This window comes from Xenopus laevis, chromosome 8L, assembly GCF_017654675.1.
Source record: "Xenopus laevis strain J_2021 chromosome 8L, Xenopus_laevis_v10.1, whole genome shotgun sequence".
In the NCBI taxonomy this organism is placed as follows: Eukaryota; Metazoa; Chordata; class Amphibia; order Anura; family Pipidae; genus Xenopus; species Xenopus laevis.
This window is the reverse complement of record NC_054385.1, coordinates 114,809,715-114,832,989: the sequence shown is the minus strand read 5'-3', so window position 1 is coordinate 114,832,989 and position 23,275 is coordinate 114,809,715. Positions and strand designations below refer to the sequence as shown.

General features: G+C 39.9%; 2 protein-coding genes across 2 annotated transcripts; one reads left to right on the top strand and one right to left on the bottom strand.

The window, feature by feature from the left end:
* The first annotated feature begins 3,397 nt into the window (after positions 1 to 3,397).
* Positions 3,398 to 4,330, top strand: LOC108699016 (olfactory receptor 12D1). The gene has a single exon (XM_018230873.1). The coding sequence runs from the start codon at positions 3,398 to 3,400 to the stop codon at positions 4,328 to 4,330; it is 933 nt and encodes a 310-aa protein (XP_018086362.1).
* A 14,818-nt stretch (positions 4,331 to 19,148) lies between these two features.
* Positions 19,149 to 20,114, bottom strand: LOC108699015 (olfactory receptor 12D2). Its single transcript, XM_018230872.1, has one exon. The coding sequence runs from the start codon at positions 20,112 to 20,114 to the stop codon at positions 19,149 to 19,151; it is 966 nt and encodes a 321-aa protein (XP_018086361.1).
* Positions 20,115 to 23,275: the final 3,161 nt, after the last annotated feature.

Here is a 23,275-nt window from a genome sequence, read left to right as displayed (position 1 = left end):
TAGCTGTTTAAATGTACTCTATAGCATAAAAGGAAATGGCATAAGACACCCTGATAAATGTCTTTTACATTTACAATAAAAAAATACAAAGGGCCAGATTCAATTCAGTGAGAAAAAGTTATCTCATGATATTTCATGAGAAAACTCATGGACGAGATTCAATTCAAAAAGAAAAAAACTTTTCTCCAAATTTAGTTTTTTCCCATAGACTTTAATAGACTTTTCACGTGATAAACAGTGAGATAAGTTTTTCTAACCTGAATTGTATCTCAAATTGAATCTCGTCCATGACTTTTCTTTTGATAAACCTTTTTCTCACTGAATTGAATCTGGCCCAATGAATATAGGAAGAAGCATGGCAAAAGAGGAATCGTTTTCCTGGAGATCCCCAATATCAAATGGAAATTCAGTTACATACGAAAAAACAATTGTGCTGGAGGAAGAAGCCTTTAGAAGCAACTGCAGAAGCGTTAAAGTGATGACCTAACAAGTGTTAAAGTGTTTCCTCTAACAGCTTTGAAGTAAATGTTGCATCCCTTAATACTCTTGCAATTGCACCCAGGGCTTTGGTAAATGACATCTAAAATATGTTAATTATTATTTGATAGTTACCCTATTACTTTTCCTTATTTCTCAGCGCTTTACAGATATTGCACATATCTTCCTAAGCATGAATACAGCTGTTTTAGATACTCAGTCACATCTTTACCATAAGGCCACCATGCCTCAGCAAGCTGGGCTACAAACAATGCAGGAGAGGAAAACTTGCTCTTTTTGAATGTAGAACATTCTTTCTTTTCAGCCCATAGGCCAATCACAGGTTGAATGGGTGTCCAGGCAATTAGGCAATGGGGCAACATAGGAAGGCATATTCTCATATGTTATGAGTAGCATACCTGCCATTATTACAAAAGGTAGAAAACTCTACCATTTACTTAGCTCGAGTGAAGGAATAGAGGAAAACAACTTTGAATTTTGAATGGTTTTTTTTGGCTACTTCGACCATCGAATGGGCTACTTCAACCTTCCACTTCGAATCGAACGATTCAAACTAAAAATCGTTTGACCATTCGACCATTCGATAGTCGAAGTACTGTCTCTTTAAGAAAAAACTTCGACCCCCTAGTTCGCCACCTAAAAGCTACCAAAGTCAATGTTAGCCTATGGGGAAGGTCCCCATAGGCTTTGCTAGCATTTTTGGTTGAAAAAAAATTGTTCGATCGATGGATTAAAATCCTTCGAATTGAAAGATTCGTGGGATGTAATCGTCAATTGAACGAATATCGCTAAATCATTCGACTTCGATATTCGAAGTATTTAACTTCGACAGTCGAATATCGAGGGTTAATTAACCCTCGATATTCGACCTTAAGTAAATTCGCCCCTTTGTGTGATGTCTATATGCATGGGTTTCTCTTCTTTTCCACATAGGCCTGCTCTCAAAAATCCTGCACAACTAAAAGAGTTTAACATTTATCATTGCTTATGTAAACCCATGGTATATTCACTGAAATGCTATGTCTCTGTGGTACTACTGTTCAGCGACTCATTTCTTTCTTAACAACAGGTGTTTTTATCAAGATATTCCCTTATCTCTTAAATGAAATAAATATGATTTTATTCCCATTGCTTCAAGAAATCCCCATAGTCATTATCCAGTGACAGCTATATTATAAAGCCCTTTTATAATAGGGGCATTATTCCCTTTATATTGTGGACAGGACACTGACAGAGACCCATCAGCTCTGAGAACTGCATAATAACCACTTTGTAACTCATCTTACACGGTAAATAATGATCTAGCATTTGTTTACATATTTATTTTGCAGAAGGGAGGTTGAACTAGATAAATCATATAACTTGGTTGTAACCACAAGTTGTATGTATTAATGCTTGTGTTTTACAGCAGGGGTAAGTATTTCTGCTTTATTGGTTCTTCTGCTTTATTGTATTGTTTATGTTTTCTACTTTATAATTTAGATTTATACCTGTTTAGGTCTTTTTTCAACAAAGGTCCTTTTCCTTTTCTCTGTACCTATTATAAAGCATATCAGATTTTAAAAAAGGGTTAAATTTATAGAATATAAATTATAGCATATAATTATAGCATATATAATATATATATATATATATATATATATATATATATATATATATATATATATATATAAATTCAAAAAAGAACCGCACTCTCAGGACTTGCTCAAAATGTAGAAAATACTGTAAGTTTATTTCAACTTTCACATAAACTTACACTATTTTCTACATTTTGAGCAAGTCCTGAGAGTGTGGTTCTTTTTTGAATTTCTGCATTATTTATTTAATCAGCATCCAGGCAGTGACCACCTGAGGTTTTTTGAGTGCACTGGTATGTAGTTGAATATATATATATATATATACCAAGCAAGTTAGTCCCAGCACTCTCAATATATAACACTCTGAAAAAATCTTCTTGCACAACTGAACTGTTACTTTATTAAAAAAAGACACTTTTAGTTACAAAGTTTGTACAAAGTATGCATAAGCGCCCCGTCAAGGCAGTGTCCATACATCAGTCCTATTAAGTGAAAAAAAAAAAAATATATATATATATATATATATATATATATATATATCATTATATGAGCCATGCAAACAGTTATTTAGAGTTAGTGACTGTGTGTACACTTTGACGCCGGCAAATTTTCACCAGTGAGTTTTTGCGGCAAGTTCATGAATTTGCCCCTGGCGATTAAATTCGCCCATCACTATTTAAATTTATCACCTTGGGGCATATTTATCAAGGGTCGAATTTCGAATTGAAAAAAAATCGAAATTCGAATTCAAAAAGACTAACCGAAATGAAGTTGTAGGTTTTTTTGGGTCGAATAGGTCAGTTTTAGATCGAATTGGTTCGTATTCGGCCGAATACAAATTGTTCGAAATCGAAGGAATATCGCATTCGATCGAATTCGATTCAAAGTTTTCCCCCCTTGATTTTTCCAAGTCCACCAATTGACTCCAAATAGGTTCTAGAAGGTCCCCCATAGACTAAAACAGCAATTCGGCAGGTTTTAGATGGTGAATGGTCGAAGTCGAAAGACAGTACATGATAAATTTCGATATTTGAATTTTCAAAATTTTTGCAAATTCAAATCGAATTTGGACTATTCCCTAGTCAAAGTACACAAAAAAATAGCTTGAAATTATTTTTTTTCATTCCAAAATTCACCTCGACCTTTGATAAATCTGGCCCCTAATGTGCTACTTTACAATTACACATTGATATGACCAGTGCAATAAATGTAGTACATTCAGTTGGTTGATGATACATCTTTTTGTATCTGTCAATATAAATATAAATAATTTTTCCTTTATGTATAATCCCATTATTTCCTATACAGTTTCCAGATACAACATGGTCCCAGGAAACAAAACATCAGTAACTGACTTTGTCCTTCTTGGGCTGACAGATCATACAAGACTTCAAATAATCCTCTTTGTTTGTGTTTTAATCATCTATTCATTAAACTTGACAGGCAATTTTCTGATTATGTTAATCATCATTTCTGACTCCAGCCTCCATATTCCCATGTACTCTTTCCTGTGGAATTTAGCCTTTATTGACATCTGCTACTCTTCTGTTGTTGCTCCCAAGATGCTCTCTGATTTGTTTTCAACAAAAAAGACGATTTCATTTACTGGCTGCATCCTACAAATACATTTTCTTCATTTCCTGGGAGGTTCTGAAGCCATACTTTTTTCAGCGATGTCTTATGACCGCTATGTGGCCATTCAGAACCCTTTGCGGTATTCATCCATCATGAACGTACGACTTTGTCTACAACTGTCTCTTGGATGTTTGATGCTTGGATTTTTGCATTCTCTCTTGCATACTCTGTTAACAGCAAAGCTTCCATTTTGTGGCCCAAATGTGATAAACCACTTATTTTGTGACATTAAGCCATTGCTGAAGTTGGCTTGTACAGATACTTCTCTTAATTTGCACCTCCTCAATGGTGTCACTGGAATCCTGATAACAGCCACCCTCTTCCTCACCATTCTTTCTTATGTTTATATTAGCAGATGCCTTATGAAAACTTCAAATACAGAAGGCAGGAAGCATGCATTTGCTATTTGTAGTGCCCACCTCACTGCTGTTCTACTTTTAATTGGAACAGCTTTATTTACTTATATAAGACCTTCTTCACAAAGCTCATTAGACCAAGACCGAGCTGCTGCAGTTTTGTACACAGTGCTGCCCCCTGCCCTAAACCCAATTATATATTCATTGAGAAACAAACAAATAAAGATAGCTATGAAGACAATGACCAGGAAATGGCTGTTCTAATAACCTACAAGATCTGTTAGAGCTCTACCACAGGCAAATAATCTCCTGAAAATGCTTTCCCACTGGCAATAATGTAAATCACCAGTGGGAAAACATAAGCATCACTTTTCAGAAGTATCCTTAGCAGTATCAGTTGACTAATCTCCACCTGTAGAATGAGAAAAACTCTGGCACTCAAGGCAAGTGAAATGCAGGGTTTCCACCTGTGCCATCAGCCTTAGTAAGACCTGTGTGGTACTTACTAGGGGGGAAGTAGAGTTTAGGCAAGCAGATATAGTTCAATTTGCAGTATCAAATGTCTAAAGGGTTTCACAGTTGAATTTCAGAATTTTCAAATGATGACATAATGCGCCATGATCATGACATTGGCGCCCCATCCCATGTGATGGCCATTAGGGATGCCATCTTGAATGTGGTGGAATGGAATGCAGTGCTTTTGAGTGCTTCTCACATTTAGGGGAGAATGTAATTAAAAGTCATAAGCGTTATTTAAAATGGCGTCTTTGTGAATGTCTAGTAAAGTCAATCGCTAGCGAATATTACATTGCGCATTTTTCGCTAAGCAAAGGTTTACGTTAACACCTTTAATACATCCACTGCGCATGTTCACAAAAACTGTTTGTTCACAAACATTGTCGTTGAGGTCTTTAATCAGTCAAAAAAAAATGGCTGCTAGCATTCAAAAGCGTCTATATGGAGGGGTTTTTTGCACTAGCGAAACATATTATTTTCCTTTCTTAGTAAAAATGTTTTCATGTTTATGCAAGTATGTAGTAAATTTCTATAACAAAAACATGCTAACATTTTCTGTTTTTGTAGCTAAACTGGTTTCAAGGTAAGTTTCCCACATCTTTTTACACAATTGTATAGCCACTTTGCAGCCACTTGAATGGATATCCCATATTCCAGCTTTGGTATGGCAATAGGATATGTAAAGCATTTCTGTTCCACTTTTTTAACATCTGTACAAATACACAGCTGTTACAGTTAAAAACTAATAGTAGATACAAATAAAACAGTTAATAAAACTAATAGTAGATACAAAGGCAGATGATTGGGGTTAACTTCACTTTAACTCTTAAATGCAGATTCTACAGAGTGCTTTGACCAACCTACACTCTGGAGTTGACCACCTCTACAAATAAAGAAATGAAATGAATGGCCATTATTTGCACACACAAAAGAGAAATTGCCTTTGCTTAAATTTTCATGTGTGAGCAACTTTATATATATTTTATACTTTACACTAACTACTGTGTACTAAATACAGAAGTGCAGTTAGCATTTTTAGTTGTAATTACCTATATACAAAAATATATATAGAAGTGCTGTTAACAATGAATGCCGTTAAATACTGTAGATCAGTGATCCCCAACCAGTAGCTCATTAGTAACATGTTGCTCTCCAACCCCTTGAAGGTTGCTCCCAGTGGCCTCAAAGCAGGTGCTTTTTTTTTTCCTGGCTTGGAAGCAAGTTTTAGTTGAATAAAAACAGATGTACTGCCAGACAGAGCCTTAATGTAGGTTGACAATCCACATAGGGGCTACCAAATGGCCAATCACAGTGATTATTTGGCAACCCAAGAACATTTTTCATGCATGTGTTGCTCCCCAATTCCTTTTACTTCTGAATGTTGCTCACCAGTTCAAAAGATTGGGGATCCCTGCTGAAGATATTACCTTTCGGCATTTTTTAAATAGACAGCAGGGAAAGGGTTAACAGCCAGCTTTTGGACTCTTATGTGAGGAGAGCCCTGCTAAGATCTCTTACCACATCTGGTATAGAATGGTCAAGTGGTGGAAATAGACCGAAAGTTTTAACGTAGCAATGGTCCTCATAGGATTTATCCCCTCCTTGACAGAATACAGGTTGTTGAAAGGAGTTATTCCTCTTTAAGTTAATTTTTGCATAGAATGGAATATTTTTACTGTATTTAAATGATTTGTATTCCAATTCTGCTTTGGGGTCACTCACCCTGGCAGACAAAAAAAAACAGTTGCTCTGTGAGGCTACAGCTTTATTGTTATTGGTACGTTATATTAATGTACTTATATTTGTATTTAGGCCCTCCGTTATCATTTTCTGCTTGGATGTTGGCTCAATATGACCCAATGGAAATCAGATGACAGCTAAAAAGCCAATTGAAGAGATGCTGAAAAAAGTTAAATAATTAAAAAATGGACCTACTACAACAGGGTGGTATCTGGCTTAATACATTAAACAGTTCTGGGAGCTGACACATTTTTAATAAACTCCGTCTGAAGGCATTATCCCACCTACCATATTGGACACATGTTCTTCTATAAATACCGATTGTATAGTTTTCTTCCTCACACCTCGGCAATAAAACACAGACAAGAAATTGATTGTATATACATCTTTACTAAATATTTTCGATCTCCAAAATGGATGAATAAAATTAAAATTAAGTAAAAAATGAGAGAGATGTTGTTGATGTTCTCAGATATTTTTACAACATAACTTTAACATTTTCACGTCAATGCTTTCCAAGACCTAAGGTGCAGGAGGAATCCATATTCTATCCACTCTTTTGCTTACAAATGCCTCTTTCCACATTAACAAATTTAGCTTCTGCCAGGACTTCATTATGCAAGTTTCCTGGTGTGCCCCTCTGGCAAGACGAGGGCAACATTCATTGTAATTAATAAATTAACAAAAAATGTGACAAAAAAAATAGCATAACAAACTATTATACAACATATTTAAATTAAATTGGCCCTTAAAGGAGAAGGAAACCTAGTCGGCGCAAAAACCCTCCCCCCTTCCGTGTGTTGCCCATCCTCCCTCCTCCCCCCTGGCCTACCCGTCCCGCTGGGCAAATGCCCCTAACTTGTTACTTACCCTTCTGCGCAGGTCCAGTCCAGGGAGTTCACAGACGACATCTTCTTCCAATCGATCTTCTTCCTTCTTTGACCGGCGCATGCGCAGTAGGAGCATTTCGCCGGTACGATCTACTGTGCATGCGCCAAAAGTCACAAAATGAAATCGTTAAAACTTTGTGACTTTTAGCGCATGCGCAGTAGATCCGTACGGCAAAATGCTCCTACTGCGCATGCGCCAAAACGCCGGTCAAAGCAGGAAGATCGCGTGGAAGAAGATGTCGTCTGTGAACTCCCTGGACTGGACCTGCGCAGAAGGGTAAGTAACAAGTTAGGGGCATTTGCCCAGCGGGACGGGTAGGCCAGGGGGGAGGAGGGAGGGGAAGCAACACACGGGAGGGTGGGGGGTTTTTGCGCCAACAAGGTTTCCTTCTCCTTTAAGGCTCCGTTAGTTTGGTTGATCTGCTGTCTGAAAGAGAAAGAGGAGGAGAACTTCTCATGTTCAACTGCTACAGACAAATGAGACACATTACATGGATGTTATCAAATTGATCCACAGCCAACCATTCCAAAAAACAACAGGTCCAATTAAAAATACTTTAGATAATTTAATTGATTTTAAAAATTACAGGCAAACGTTTTAGTCTCCATCTAAGAACTTTATAAATAAATACGTGTACACACTCACCAAATCATTACTCAAATCATTATCAGCACATACAGTATATCATTGATCTTTAATAGCTTTGCTCATCGATTCAGTACATTCATTGGGGCAGATTCACTAAAGGGAGAAGTGGCCATCGCTAGTGACAATTTGCCATGTATCTCATCCGCAAGGACATCGCCAATTCATGAACAGGAGTAGAGGACAATTTGCTAGCGAATGAGACCGCCGCTAGTGTTTGTTTGCACCCTATCGCCAGGCGATTTTTCGCAAAAAACCTAAGCGCAAAAGTGCTACTGAAGTTTCGATAGGCAGAAATGAACACTAGCAAAAATTCACTATGAAATGCTCTCCCAGTCAAAGTAATGCTAGTGAAAATTTGCCAGCGTTCGGCTGCTGATACGCAACTTTGCATTTTAGTTAATTCGATTTTGATAAATAGGCCTCCCCATGTTATTGACTTCTTTTATATTAACTTAGTTCTCCTTTAAGGGTAAAAGTAGCATGCATAGCCTTACATTTATTGACAATCAGTTTCATTTGTTACTTAGGCGCCAAGATCACAAGTTTGTCAAGATTTTTTTTTATATAGAAAAGGAAAATCCAAATTTCTGTAGTTCACCCCCTTTTTGCTGGTTCCGATAATCCGTTCTCCTTCAGATAGGCAATAATTATATTTGTGTGAATGAACCAGCGCTAGAAGCTAAGGGTAGACAAAAATAAAAAATAGTAGTATATTGTATAGTATTTCTTAATTCAACAATTGCACACTTTTGTGCAGTTAACTTATATTTCTTAAGCAGCGTGCCTATTATCCATCACCTGCAGGACTAGCTTGCCCTTTAACCAGTTACATAGTTACATAGTTACATAGTTAAATTGGGTTGAAAAAAGACAAAGTCCATCAAGTTCAACCCCTCCAAATGAAAACCCAGCATCCATACACACCTCTCCCTACTTTTAATTAAAATTCTATATACCCATACCTATACTAACGATAGAGCTTAGTATCACAATAGCCTTTGATATTATGTCTGTCCAAAAAATCATCCAAGCCCCTCTTATAGTCATTAACTGAATCAGCATCACAACATCACCCGGCAGTGCATTCCACAACCTCACTGTCCTGACTGTGAAGAACCCCCTACGTTTTTTTCAGAGACAGTGGCACCTTCTGTGTGTACAGTTTTATACTCACAGACGTTTAGGAGTAGTAATTGGCATTGAAAAGAATAGCTGTTCCCTCTCTATAGATGTTATGGACTTCCGTTGGTTCTAAAAAGAGTGCTCAACATCGTGTAAAAACCTTTAATAAAAAAATTGCACTCACACGTGTACACTTACACTTACCACAGTGTTTCCAAACACTTCAAAGAGTTCCATAAAATGAATCCCACAGGTTTGACATACTGGGGTAAGAAATATAAGTTAACTGCACAAAAGGGTGCAATTGTCGAATTAAGAAATACTATACTATATACTACTATTCTTGTCTACCCTGAGCTTCTAGTGCTGGTCCATTCACACAAATATAATTATCCCCCTGCAGATGACACATCCTGGCTGGATTTCACTTGTTCTGCTTAATTTCGTTTCAATACCATATATAGATACATTACTTTTTTTGCTCTCCTGCAAGTAATTAATAAACACATTAATAATAAGGGTGAACTCAATATGATATAATGTTTCTGTACAGAACTTACTAGACTTAGTTATTAGCCAAACAAACTCTTACTCATGCACCCATGTATAAAATCAGTGTAGTTAACACACTGGCATACACACAAGTACGTTTTGTGGGAGGCAAATTTGAATTTGTGAGCAAAAAGACTCACCAAACTTATTCATCAAAAACTCACTCACATGTACAATGGACTTGTAGGAAGAACATAAGAAAGGTCAGACAGGCCGGCCATAAACCAAAAGTCACAAGAACAGTCTCAAACATGATTCTGCTTACACAAAGAACAAGCTAGCTCAGGAACCAAACGGATCTGGCAATGGTTGCACATACGTAAGCTGCAACTTAAAAAACTATTTTGAAAGCTGATCTGCTGTAATTTGAAAGTCCTAGTGAGCTCTGATATGCTGAGTGCAAAGCCCCCTTAACTCAAACAGGCCATGACTTCCTGCTGTGCAGGCCTTAATAATCTTGACACCTGACAACTAATCATAAAAAGTTTAAAAGTTTGAAACCCTCAAACTGAAAAAATTGTTTACATTTTGCCCAGGCAACTCACATTAACTTCTACATGAATTTGGCAGCATTTAGATTTGCTTTTCATTATATCTGTCAGGGAGCCGGGAGCTCCCTCCAGGGAGGTTGTCAGGATCAAGGAGGAAGCCCTCTTGAGGGAACAAGGTCGCGGTGTCCAAAGGGTTAAACGAAGAATAGTCAGGATCAGGCAAGAGTTCACAGGCAGGCAGAATACAAACAAGGTCCAAAGTCCAGGCAAAGGGGTCAGGAAACAGATCAGGAACAAGATTAGGCAATAAGGTACACAGGAAACCCAGGATACTCTTTAGGGAAAGTATTCCTATACTTGGGCGCCATTCTGGCGTCCAAACAGGCTTTTTATTTGAATTTGGCGCCTTAGTGACGTCATTGACGTCCTTGCGCCGACGTCGGCGCACTGACGTCATCGCGCCGGCGCCGCTTACCCACGTGGCGGCCATGGGCGCCGCCATCTTGGGAGCGACGCCGGCAGGAGAGGACGCGCCGCCCGGAGCTCTTGGACCTGCTCCGGGCGGCGCTCGTGACAGTACCCCCCCCCTCACGGGGGGCCTCCGGACCACCAGGATTTGGCTTCTGGGGAAATTTGGAGTGGAACTCCCTCACCAGACGAGGAGCGTGAACATCACGGTGACCTTCCCAGGAGCATTCTTCAGGGCCAAAGCCCCTCCACTGAATGAGGTACTGAAGGGACCCTCTGGAGATCCTGGAGTCTAGGATTCTCTCCACCTCGTACTCGAGTTGACCCTCCACAGAGATGGCAGGAGGAGGAGATTGACCGCCAGAGAACCGGTTGGTGATGGCGGGTTTCACCAGAGACACGTGGAACACGTTGGGGATTCTCATCTCTGGTGGCAGCTGGAGTCTGACAGCCACAGGGTTGATTATCTCCAAGATGGGAAATGGACCCAAGAATTTTGGACCCAACTTGGGAGATGGTATCTTCAACCGGATATTCCTGGAAGAGAGCCAGACATTATCACCCACCTTGTAGGGAGGAGAGGATCTTCGACGACGATCCGCGAAAGTCTTATGAACAAGAGCGCTCTTCTCTAGGTTCAACTTGGTAGCAGCCCAAATAGCAGACATATGGGCTGCGGAGTCGTCAGCAGCCGGGACATCAGATAGCACAAAGTCTTGGGGAAAAGCTTGAGGATGCAGACCATACACCGACATGAACGGAGACCTCCCTGTAGAGGAATGACAAGCATTATTATGAGCGAATTCCGCCCATGGGAGGAGATCAGACCAGTCATCCTGGCAGAGGGATACGTGGTTCCTCAGGAACTGTTCCAGGGCTTGGTTGACACGTTCAGCTGCCCCATTCGTCTGCGGATGGTATGCAGAAGAAAACTGAAGAACAATTCCCAGGTCTTTGCATAGGGAACGCCAGAATTTGGCAGTAAACTGGGTGCCTCTATCGGAGACGATCTCCACCGGGAAACCATGCAGGCGGAAGATGTACTGGATAAATAGCTGGGACAACTCCACCGCAGAGGGCAACTTCTTCAGAGGGATGAAATGGGCCATTTTGGAGAAGCGGTCAATAACAACCCAGATCACAGTATTCCCACCAGAGGGAGGAAGTTCGACAATAAAGTCCATAGAGAGGTGCGTCCATGGACGAGAGGGTACCGGCAAAGGCTGTAACAACCCACTGGGGCGGGAATGGCTAGGCTTAGAAGTGGCGCAGACATTACAAGCAGCCACAAAGTCCTTTACATCCTTGCGGATATCAGGCCACCAGACTAGGCGCCTCAAAAGTTCAAGAGTCTTGGCCGGACCAGGATGTCCAGCTTGCCTGGAGCAGTGGGTTTGTTGCAGGATGGCCAGGCGAAGTTCTGGAGGGACGAAGGCCATGCCAATCGGAGTATCTTGAGGAGCCGAGGACTGCCCAGCCAGAATCTGGTCGGCAAATTGGGGATACAGAGAGGCAATGATCTTGACTGGTGGAATGATTGGTTCCTGTCTCTCAGGGTCACGGTCCACCGGAGTGAAGCTACGAGACAAGGCGTCGGCCTTCAGATTTTTGGAACCTGGGCGATAAGTCAAAACAAAGTTAAATCGGGAAAAGAAAAGGGCCCACCTGGCTTGTCTGGGATTTAGCCTCTTGAGGGACTGTATGAACTCCAGATTCTTGTGATCAGTGAAAATCTGGACAGGAATTTCAGAACCCTCCAGGAGGTGACGCCATTCTTCAAGGGCAAGCTTGACTGCCAGGAGTTCTCGATTTCCGACATCATAGTTCTGCTCTGCGGATGAGAACTTCTTGGAGAAAAACGCACAGGGGTGCAATTTTCCATCAGAGGAGTGTCTCTGAGACAGGATAGCTCCGGCTCCGACTTCAGAAGCATCAACTTCGATGCAGAAGGGTAGTGCAGAATTGGGATGTCGAAGAACAGGAGCAGACGTGAAGGCCTCTTTCAAGGACTGAAAGGCTTCTATGGCAGATGGAGGCCACAAGCTGGGTTTACCCCCTTTTCGGATGAGGGCCAGGATAGGTGCAATGCGGGAAGAGAACCCCCGGATGAACTGTCGATAATAATTAGCAAATCCGATGAATCTCTGGATTGCTTTGGTACTCAGTGGGAGAGGCCACTCCTGGATGGCCGACACTTTCACGGGGTCCATCTCAAATCCCTCTGGAGAGATAATGTATCCTAGGAAGGGGATCTTGGATACCTCGAAAACACACTTCTCCAACTTGGCGAAGAGAGAGTTCTTCCTCAGACGAGAGAGTACCTCCTTCACCTGGGAGCGATGACTTTCAAGGTCCTTGGAAAAGATCAGGATGTCGTCCAAGTATACGACTACGAACCTTCCTAGGAGATCTCGGAACACATCATTCACAAACTCCTGGAAGACGGCAGGGGCATTGCATAGGCCGAAGGGCATAACGAGATATTCATAGTGCCCATCCCGAGTGTTGAATGCCGTCTTCCATTCGTCACCCTCCCGGATGCGAATGAGGTTGTAGGCCCCCCGGAGATCCAACTTGGAGAAAATCTTTGCCCCTTTCAGCTGGTCAAAAAGCTCGGCAATCAGGGGCAGAGGGTATCTGTTTTTCACAGTGATCTTATTCAGACCTCGATAGTCTATACAAGGCCGAAGGCCTCCGTCCTTCTTCTCCACGAAGAAGAACCCAGCCCCTGCAGGAGAGGTAGAAGGGCGGATAAACCCCCGCTGGAGATTTTCTTGGATGTACTCCTTCATAGCGGTAGTCTCTGCAGGGGAGAGAGGGTAGGTGCGCCCTCTGGGGGGCATAGCTCCAGGCAGGAGTTCAACCGGACAGTCGTAGGAGCGATGTGGGGGAAGGAACTCTGCAGACTTTTTACAAAACACATCGGAAAATCCTTTGTAAGTGGAGGGCAAAGTCTTTAATTCCGCAGAGGAAACATTCACCTTCTCGAGGGGTTTTGGCGGAAGGCAATGTTGCAGGCAAAATGAACTCCAGCGAGAGATCTGCCCAGTGGACCAGTCTATGGTGGGGTTATGCAGACGTAACCATGGAAGACCCAATATCACTGGAGTAGAAGGACAGGGAATGATGAAGAATGAAAGTTTTTCTTGATGCAGCGCCCCAACTTGTACAGATAGTTCCGCCGTGAACTTTGTGACGAATTCAAACTCCAGGGGTTTATCATCTATGGCAGTAATTCGCAGGGGAGAAGACAATGGAAGCAGAGGAATCTTCATGCGTTCGGCAAAAATGGCATCCATGAAATTGCCATCCGCTCCGGAGTCGAGGAAGGCCCTTTCGAAGATAGACTTACTTGCCAGGTGAATCTGCAAAGGAAGGAGAAGCCTGCGTGAATTTTCTTGATACTTCTCCAGAGAACCTCGAGTGATGCCCCCTACATGAGAAATCTGAGACATACCTCGGGGTACAAAACTCTTGGCTTTGGCAGGACAGGCGTTGGCAAAATGGGAATGCCCACCACAGTATAAACAGAGACCTGCCATACGTCTTCGGAGTCTTTCCTGCTCGGAGAGGCGAGTCTTTCCTACTTGCATAGGTTCCTCCAAGGGAGACGTCGACACATGGGTCACAGGAACAGCGGGTGTTTGCAGAATCGGCCTTTGAAAGCGAGGGGCCAACATGGGAGAAAATCGTCTGCTGCGCTCTCTCTCCACCTGGTGCTCTCTGAGACGAGTGTCCACCTTAATGGATAGAGCGATCAACCCTTCCAGGGTGTCAGGAGTCTCTCTGGAGACGAGATCATCTTTGATGCGGATGGATAGGCCTTGGTAGTATACAGCCTTGTAAGCGTCATCACACCAGGAAGTCTCCGCCATCAGTGTTCGGAAGTCTATAGCATACTCATTGACACTGCGGCTTCCCTGCCGGAGCTGCAAGAGACGGGCAGGGGCGTTCGTAACCCGACCTGGAGCATCAAAGACTATACGAAAAGCTTGGAGAAAGTCTTTAACATCAAAAGTCAGCGGGGAATTCTTCTCCCAAAGAGACGTTGCCCACTCCAGTGGCTTGCCTTCCAATCGAGACATCACATACCCCACCTTGGAACGCTCGCTTGGAAACTGTGTGGGTTGGAACTCAAATTGAATTTGGCATTGCGTGGCAAATCCCCTGCAGGCTTGTGGGTCCCCACAGAAACGAGGGGGAGGTGGAATGCGAGGCTCACCTGTCGGGTAGCTTGTGTTCGTAGGGGCTGCCGCCATGGGGGGATCCCCAGTAGATGGAGCAGTGGAGGACGCAGAAGGCACTTGAGCCAGCAGGACATCGAGTGCTTGTCCAATGCGAACCTGCTGGTTTTCGTAGTCCTCCATGCGGGATGCCAGTCCGCGGAGCGCTCGTCCGACATGAGGTGTGGCTTCCTCAGAAGGATCCATGGCCCAAGTATAATGTCAGGGAGCCGGGAGCTCCCTCCAGGGAGGTTGTCAGGATCAAGGAGGAAGCCCTCTTGAGGGAACAAGGTCGCGGTGTCCAAAGGGTTAAACGAAGAATAGTCAGGATCAGGCAAGAGTTCACAGGCAGGCAGAATACAAACAAGGTCCAAAGTCCAGGCAAAGGGGTCAGGAAACAGATCAGGAACAAGATTAGGCAATAAGGTACACAGGAAACCCAGGATACTCTTTAGGGAAAGTATTCCTATACTTGGGCGCCATTCTGGCGTCTAAACAGGCTTTTTATTTGAATTTGGCGCCTTAGTGACGTCATTGACGTCCTTGCGCCGACGTCGGCGCACTGACGTCATCGCGCCGGCGCCGCTTACCCACGTGGCGGCCATGGGCGCCGCCATCTTGGGAGCGACGCCGGCAGGAGAGGACGCGCCGCCCGGAGCTCTTGGACCTGCTCCGGGCGGCGCTCGTGACAATATCTAATTCAAATTACACGCCATATCATACTCGGTTGCCAGTGCAATATCAAATGTATCAAACCAAAGCGACACTGAAAAAAATTGACACAATGATCAAGCAACGTTATTAAAGCCAACGTTTTGGTTCCATGCAGGAAACTTCATTTGGGTCACAGAAAAAAATCCCTTTGTGTCCAGTGACAATAGGCAAAATGTACCTAGGGTGCAAATGTCAATTGCAAACTGATCACCAGAAATTACGCCACACAGACATAGAATATATTTAGCACAACTGCATCTGATTTGCAAAGAAGTGCATGTGCAGTCATGTTCATTTTGCCAATGCAATTGCAGTAGGCACATCACAATTGTGTCCAGAGAATCACTGTTTGAATCTACAATAACACTGTACTTCTGCGGGAAAACAGTAGAAACTGCATTTTGCTCAAAGAGCAATAAAAACATAGGTGTATCAAGGCAGACGACGTGGAATGCCCATATACCAGGATTCCCAAACCTTTAGGAATTGATAGTGTTTATTTAGGAAAATGCAGTGGATAATAATCTATTGACTATAATTCAACTGTACTGTATATGTTTAAAGTGAGATATATTAATGGCTGGGGCTTTTTCAATATCTTGAAATAGTTGTTTTGGCAGCAAGGTAAATATGAGTTTCCTGTTTGAGATGTTTATTTTTATAATACAATCTGCAGATATTTTACAGAAAGCCCCAAATTATGGGAAGGCAATCTCCCATACACTCCATAGGAAGCAAATAATGTTTTAAAAAATTATTTTCTTTTTCTTCATAATAATGAAACAGTACTTTATACTTGATTCTAATTAACATATCATTTTCCCATATTGGTGGCAAAACAATCTTACTGGGTTTAATAAATGTTTAATGTTTGATAAAGTGACCATAACATTGCCTTTATTTGTGTCTACAACTTATTACTAAATAACTTTTTTGGTGTGCTACAGTGAATATTGTCTCTAATATACAGTGTGACCTGTAGCAGGTTGGATCTACTCGCTGTCTAGCACCTGACCCACAAAAGTTATTTCACAGGTTGAGCACTCCTTACTTTAGTGGAAATGTTGAAACTGCAATATTTTATTGCCAGCAACACATCTCAAAAAAGTTGGGATGGGACATGTTTACTACTGTGTTGCATCCTCTTCTATTAACAGCACTCTGTAAATGTTTGAGAATTGAGGAGACCAATAGTTGTACTTTTGAAAGGGAAAAGTTGTCCCATTTTTCCCTGATATGGACTTTCATCTGCTCAGTCGTTCAGAGTCTCCTATATTTCATTTCATTTTTTCCATGTATATTATTGCAGCATACTGTATGTTGCTCTAAAACCTGTATATATACTAAATGGTAGTGATGGGCGAATTTGCGCCGTTTCGATTCGCCGAAAAATTTGCGAATTTCACGCGAAATTTGCGCAACGGCGTCTAGTTTTTTTTTGACGGCGGCACCCGTTTTTGACGCCGGTGTCCATTTTTTCGGAAAAAAAATTTTTTTGACGCCGGAGAATTTTTGCCGCGAATTTTCGCAGGCGTTTCGCGAATTTATTTGCTGGCGGCGAATCGCGCAAATTCACCGGGAATTCGGGCCTGGCAAATAAATTCGCCCATCACTACTTAATGGTGCTCCCAGATGTGCAAGTTACCCATACAATGTGCACTAATGCATCCCCATCACAGATGCTGGCTTTTGAACTGTGCCCTGATAACAAGCTGGATGTCCTTCTCCTTTTTAGCTTGGAGGACAAGGCGTCCATAATTTCCAAAAAGAATTTCAAATTATGAAAATTTTAAACTGAATCTGAATTTTATACTGAATTATACTGGAGCCAGACTCTCTGGGATTCGCTGTTTTATACTTAGTCACGTTACTGACCTGTTGCCAATTGGTGAGTCGGTGAAATGTACCACCAGGTTTTTTTAACATTACTTAACTTTTCCACTCTTTTGTCTCCCGTGACGTCCCAACTTTTTTGAAATGTGTTGCTGGCATCAAAAAGAGCAAATATTTTTTAGAAACCAATAATGTGTGTCAGAGTACTAAACAAAACAGTATAAACGTTTATATATGAAAATATCAGTAAAGCATTGATCAGTTCTAACATCTTCCATGCATTATGTCTCATTATATGGGGCCGGGGAGAAGGACAAGAGGGAAAGGAAAACAGAGAAACTGGGAACAGAAGGGAAAATGGATAATGGATGCAGGTGGGGGAGGGATGTTGCAGGTCAAAGTCTGTCTCTTACAGATGGCTGACATACAATATATGTGGTACCATTTACATTTTAACATGGTTTCTAATTTAATAGGATGCAGTACGATCAAATAACAAATATAGGTTGGGTCAGAATTAAGGAGTTGAAGCTCAGCGTCTTAAAAATTCTAAATGGTCAACACAACATAAAAAATCTGAATTGAAATGGTACCCCCTTCAGCTCCTCTCCAAGTCTCAGGGTTTGCATCAACTAGTGTTTACACTTTTTTATTACTTTTATAATTATTTCTATTGAATCATGTATCTTTTAGCTAATACCCATATTTACCAATTTTGTGCAGATTAGGACCTTAAATGATATTCTCAAAAGGTTTTGTACTTTCTCACGTGCTCATAGGGGTCTCTCTTACCCAGTTGTTCAATTAGACAGGGCACGGCTTACAGCAGACAGAGTATCCATGGCTCCCATACTTTTTGGAGTTGTGTTTATTTATCATTTAAAATGCTAGTCAATTTTTCATTGACTAGGATCCAGTTCAATGTATTTTTGAGTTGCTGTATGTGCAATAGTGGTGACTTCCATGCAAAGCTCTAATCAATTTAGCCGCAGTGAACTTTGTTTGCATTTAAATAATCTGCAAATCAACATATGTTCTTTGTCTATACATTTTACACAGCATCCAAACTTTTTTTGGAAATGGGCTTTGGACAGACCCCTTATCCAGAAAGCCACATAAACTTAAAAAAGCTGAATATAAAATATTTGATGGAAAAAAATTGTGGAAAATGAAATGTGAATAGCTTGTATTTGTACTCTGTTCATTTTTTTCAATGGATTGAAAAATTAAAAAACTTGCTTTGAAAAAATGCATCAAAGTTACCATATACAGCTCCTATTGACTTCTACATAAACACATTTTTGCAAGTAAGAAATAAACTGTTATCTAGAACCCCGTTATCCAGAAAGCTCCATATCACAGGATAGTCGTCTTCCATAGACTCCATTTTACACAAATAATTCCTATTTTAAAAAATTATTTCCTTTTTCTCTGTAATAACAAGACAGTACCTGGTACTTGATCCCAACTACGTGGTAATAAATCCTTATTGCAAGCAGAAGAATCCTATTGGGTTTATTGAATGTTTCGAAAACCCCAGCTCCCAAACATCCTGGATAATGGGTCACATACCTATTCATTTGCGTTTTTTTAAGCATAATTCAAATTCACAAGTTTTAGTGCAAAAAAATTTGATTTGTAGAAAAAAATCCAAATTCGAACATTGATAAATCTCCCCCTTAAAGTTTATGTATTTTCTACAAATAATTTTAAAGACCCCTTATCTGGAAAACCCCAGCTCCCAAAAATCCTGGATAATGGGTCACATACCTGTACATTTGTGTTTTTCTAAGCATAATTCAAATTCACAAGTTTTAGTACAAAACAATTTCATTTGTAGAAAAAAATCCAAATTCGAACATTGATAAATCTCCCCCTTAAAGTTTATGCATTTTCTACAAATAAAAATATGTTCTTGTATATTCTTTTAATTGCCTCTCTCATTTCCTTGTTACGCAGGGTGTAAATAATAGGATTAAGTGCTGGTGTTACTACTGTAAATAGAACTGCCACTACTCTATCATGGTCTAAAGACTGTTGAGCTAAAGGTCTCATATATGTAAAAATTGCTGTGCCATAAAGCATAAAAACAACTGTAAGGTGAGCGCTACAGGTAGAAAATGCATTTTTCCTTCCCCTTTTTGTCTGAATTTGCATGACAAATTTAATAATAAAAAGATAGGAGAGAAATGTTAAAGTAAATGTTATTGATGACACAGACCCAGCAACTCTAGTAAGAAGCTTAAGAGTGAATGAAGTATCAGTACAGGCAAGCTTCAACACTGGCTTAACATCACAAAAGAAGTGGTTGACCAGGTTTGCCTGGCAATATGGGAGTTTTGCAGTCAGCACAGTGTGCAAAAGAGAATGGAAAAATCCAGATATCCAACAACTTAGGGCAAAGGAAAGGCAAACTTTGCTGTTCATGATGAGGATATAACGCAACGGATTACCGATGGCCACAAATCGATCATAAGACATAACAGCAAGGAGCATGACTTCAGTGGTTCCAAAGAGATGGAAAAAATATATCTGTGAAATGCAGCCCCCAAATGAAATGAGTTTTCTTGTTGCAAAGAAGTCCGTGAGCATTTTTGGAACAGAAACAGAAGAGAAACCTATGTCAACCAAAGACAAATTCCACAAGAAGAAATACATTGGGGTGTGAAGATTTGAATCCTTTATAGTTGTTATCATGATAGAAAGGTTTCCCAAAAGTGTTAAGCAATAAAATAATAGAAATACCCCATAAATAGTAAATTGAATTTCCACCAAGTCTGTGAGACCAATCAGGACAAACTCATTTATCATTGTTTGATTTTTGTAATTGATGTATTCACTAAGATCCATGTTCATTTAGGTAAACTTGAATTAATAGATACAATAAGCACTATCAATAAGCAATAAAAATATGGCCGATTTCACTACTCTGTGTAATGCAGAAACACTGATCATTTATTACTGCATTTTATCACTTTCTGTTCTGTAAAATGTTTGTATTTTATGTAATGCTCCTCACATCATACATACTGAATCTGTACTTGAAATATTAAAATAAACATATAGTATTTGACATGTTTTAAGCAATTTAGCACCTATGCTAGTAAACCAGCCCCAAGGAAATTCACTTTTCCTTTTTCCTTAGACTATATTCCTTAGGTAAAGTCATCTCTAGTTCATCTCTAGCACCTATGCTAAATAGTAGTAAGGGATTCAGATTATTGTGAGGCATAAGTCATTGTAATAAAGGTCAAAATAATGAGAAGCTTCCAGAAGAGTTTTTTAAAGGACACTGCATCTCTGCTGTCATCTTCTGGTTGCCAGCTGAAGATCTACAAGTAGCTCACATTCAACATTTTGGGTACCACTGCTTTGTGATCTTCGTCCACTAAAAGTAGGTCATTGCAAAGAACAAAACAAAACAAACAATATTACTAATATATAACATATCACCATACATGATCTGTTGATCAATATTCTCTAAAACACATTTAATAGAGGACTGAAGATCTGATTGTGTTGCCTATATACTGTTTTAATTTCCCAGTAGGGCATCTATTTTAAAATCTGAAAATAATTACATCTACATTACATAATCTCATGTGGCATTTAACCAGGAATGTGTCAATGGCAATCTCAGATTAGTCAGTGGCGGCGCAGAAACAAAAGCAATATGAAAAAGACGCCAATACCTTTGAATGCTGCAACAGGGGTGATCCCAAATGTATTCCATAGTGATATCAGACCTACATAATGGGTAAACTTTAAATAAAGTTTTTAATAACTGCATGTTTGAGTTTAATTTTTTTATAAAAAATATTTTTTTTTCATAAGTAAGCCTCCAAAGGGCAAATTTACCAACATTTGTGTTTGCATTTTTTCTTGATTTGAGAAAAAAACTCAAACAAAATGCACTCACAAGTATTTTTTTTTTTAAACTTCGAAAAGTCAGGATTTATCAATAAAATACAAAAAAAACTGGCAAGTAAAAGCTAGTGAGGTCCCATAGGAGTCAGCAGCTGTCCCCTACTTACCACTACCAAACAAACGGGCCACAGCCACTCCTCTTCCTTTTAGGAAGTGTCCTCCCACCTTGGCAGACAAATTGACAAGCACTAGGCAAGTGTCAAATATAAAGGGACTAAAATAAAGTTTTAAAAGTGTCACTTTTAGGGTTGAGCAAACATTTTCTGATGCTGTTTTGTAAAATTTGTGTCGAAATGTGTTTTCACAGGCAGAGAAATTTTTTGCTAATGCACATTAGAATTTGGTTATGTGGTTTGTTCCACTGAATAGATGGCTCCATGTATTTTTGGGTAAGAACACATTTTTGTACCAGAAAAGCCCTGTCATTATCAGAATTTCTCCATGCATTTTGTTTTACCAGGTTCATAAGGTTTTACATACCTTGTTTTGTTTTGTAATATACAGTGCAATAAGCAAAATAAAAACTTTGACAGAACTACAGTGATAAGCATTACTTTATAGGTGCTCAATAAAAGCTCTCCAAAAAAAACTATTTCTATATAAAAATCTTAATATGTTCATCGATTGCATAATGAAGTGGTAATGTAACAAATTCCTTTGGCCACCAGTTGTCAATTTGCCTGCAAAGGTGGGAGGACACTTCCTAAAAGGAAGTGGAGTAGCAGTGGCCAGTTTGTTTGGTAGTGGTAAGTGGGGGACGGCTGCTGACTCCTAAAGGACCTCACTAGCTTTTGAATGCTGCAACAGGGGTCATCCCAAATTTATTCCATAGTGCTATCAGACACTGCAACCATGGTCAAACATTTCAGGACAACATGTCCCTTCCTCAGCGATTAATTTTCCTTATAGAAATATGGATTGGTAACACTAGGTAGATATAGGATGGTATTTATAAGGATATATATAGTATAATATATAGAGTAAAACAAGGGGAACGTTTTGGAAAAGGTAGTGATTCCTATAAAACTACCTACAGAATGGGACTGGTAGCACTAGTAAAGTGTAAAATATAAAGGGACCAAAACAAAGTTTTAAAAGTGTCACTTTTAGGGTTGAGCAAACATTTTTGCCTGATGCAGTTTTGTAAAATTTGTTTCGAGATGTGTTTTCACAGGCAGAGAAAATTTTTGCTAATCCACTTAAGAATTTGGTTTGTTCCACTGAATAGATGTCTCCGCGTATTTTTGGCTAAAAACACATTTTTGTACCAGAAAGGCCCTGTCATTATCAGAATCTCTCCATGCATTTTGTTTTACCAGTTTTTTTTTACCAGGTTTATAAGGTTTTACATACCTTATAAAGTTTTGTAATATACAGTGCAATAAGTATAATAAAAACTTTGACAGAACTACAGTGATAAGCATTACTTTATAGGTGCTCAATAAAAGCTCTCCAAAAAAAACTATTTCTATATAAAAAATCTTAATATGTTCATCTATTGCATAATGAATTGGTAATGTAATAAATTCATTTGGCCACCAGTTGTCAATTTGTCTGCAAAGGTGGGAGGACACTTCCTAAAAGGAAGAGGAGTAGCTGTGGCCAGTTTGTTTGGTAGTGGTAAGTGGGGGCGGCTGCTGACTACTATAGGACCTCACTAGCTTTTACTTGCCAAGTTTTTCTGTATTTTATTGATAAATCCTGACTTTTCGAAGTTTAAAAAAAAAAAACTTGTGAGTGCATTTTGTTTTGAGTTTTTTTCTCAAATCAAGAAAAAATGCAAACACAAATTTTGGTAAATTTGCCCCTTGGAGGCATATTTATGAGATAAAAATATTTTTTATAAGAGAAATTAAACTCAAACATGCAGTTATTAAAAACTTTGAAATCTTAATCCTTTAGAAACATGAAAAAAAATCTCAAAGGCAGCACAATCACATTTTACTTATCATTTGTGATGAGTCTGCCCACTTTCATAAAAATTCTAAATCTTTAAGCAGACACAATATGACCCCTAAACCTACATAAGGCATATTGCAAAGATATTACCCACCTAGTTTTAAATATGTGTAATGCTAATAAAG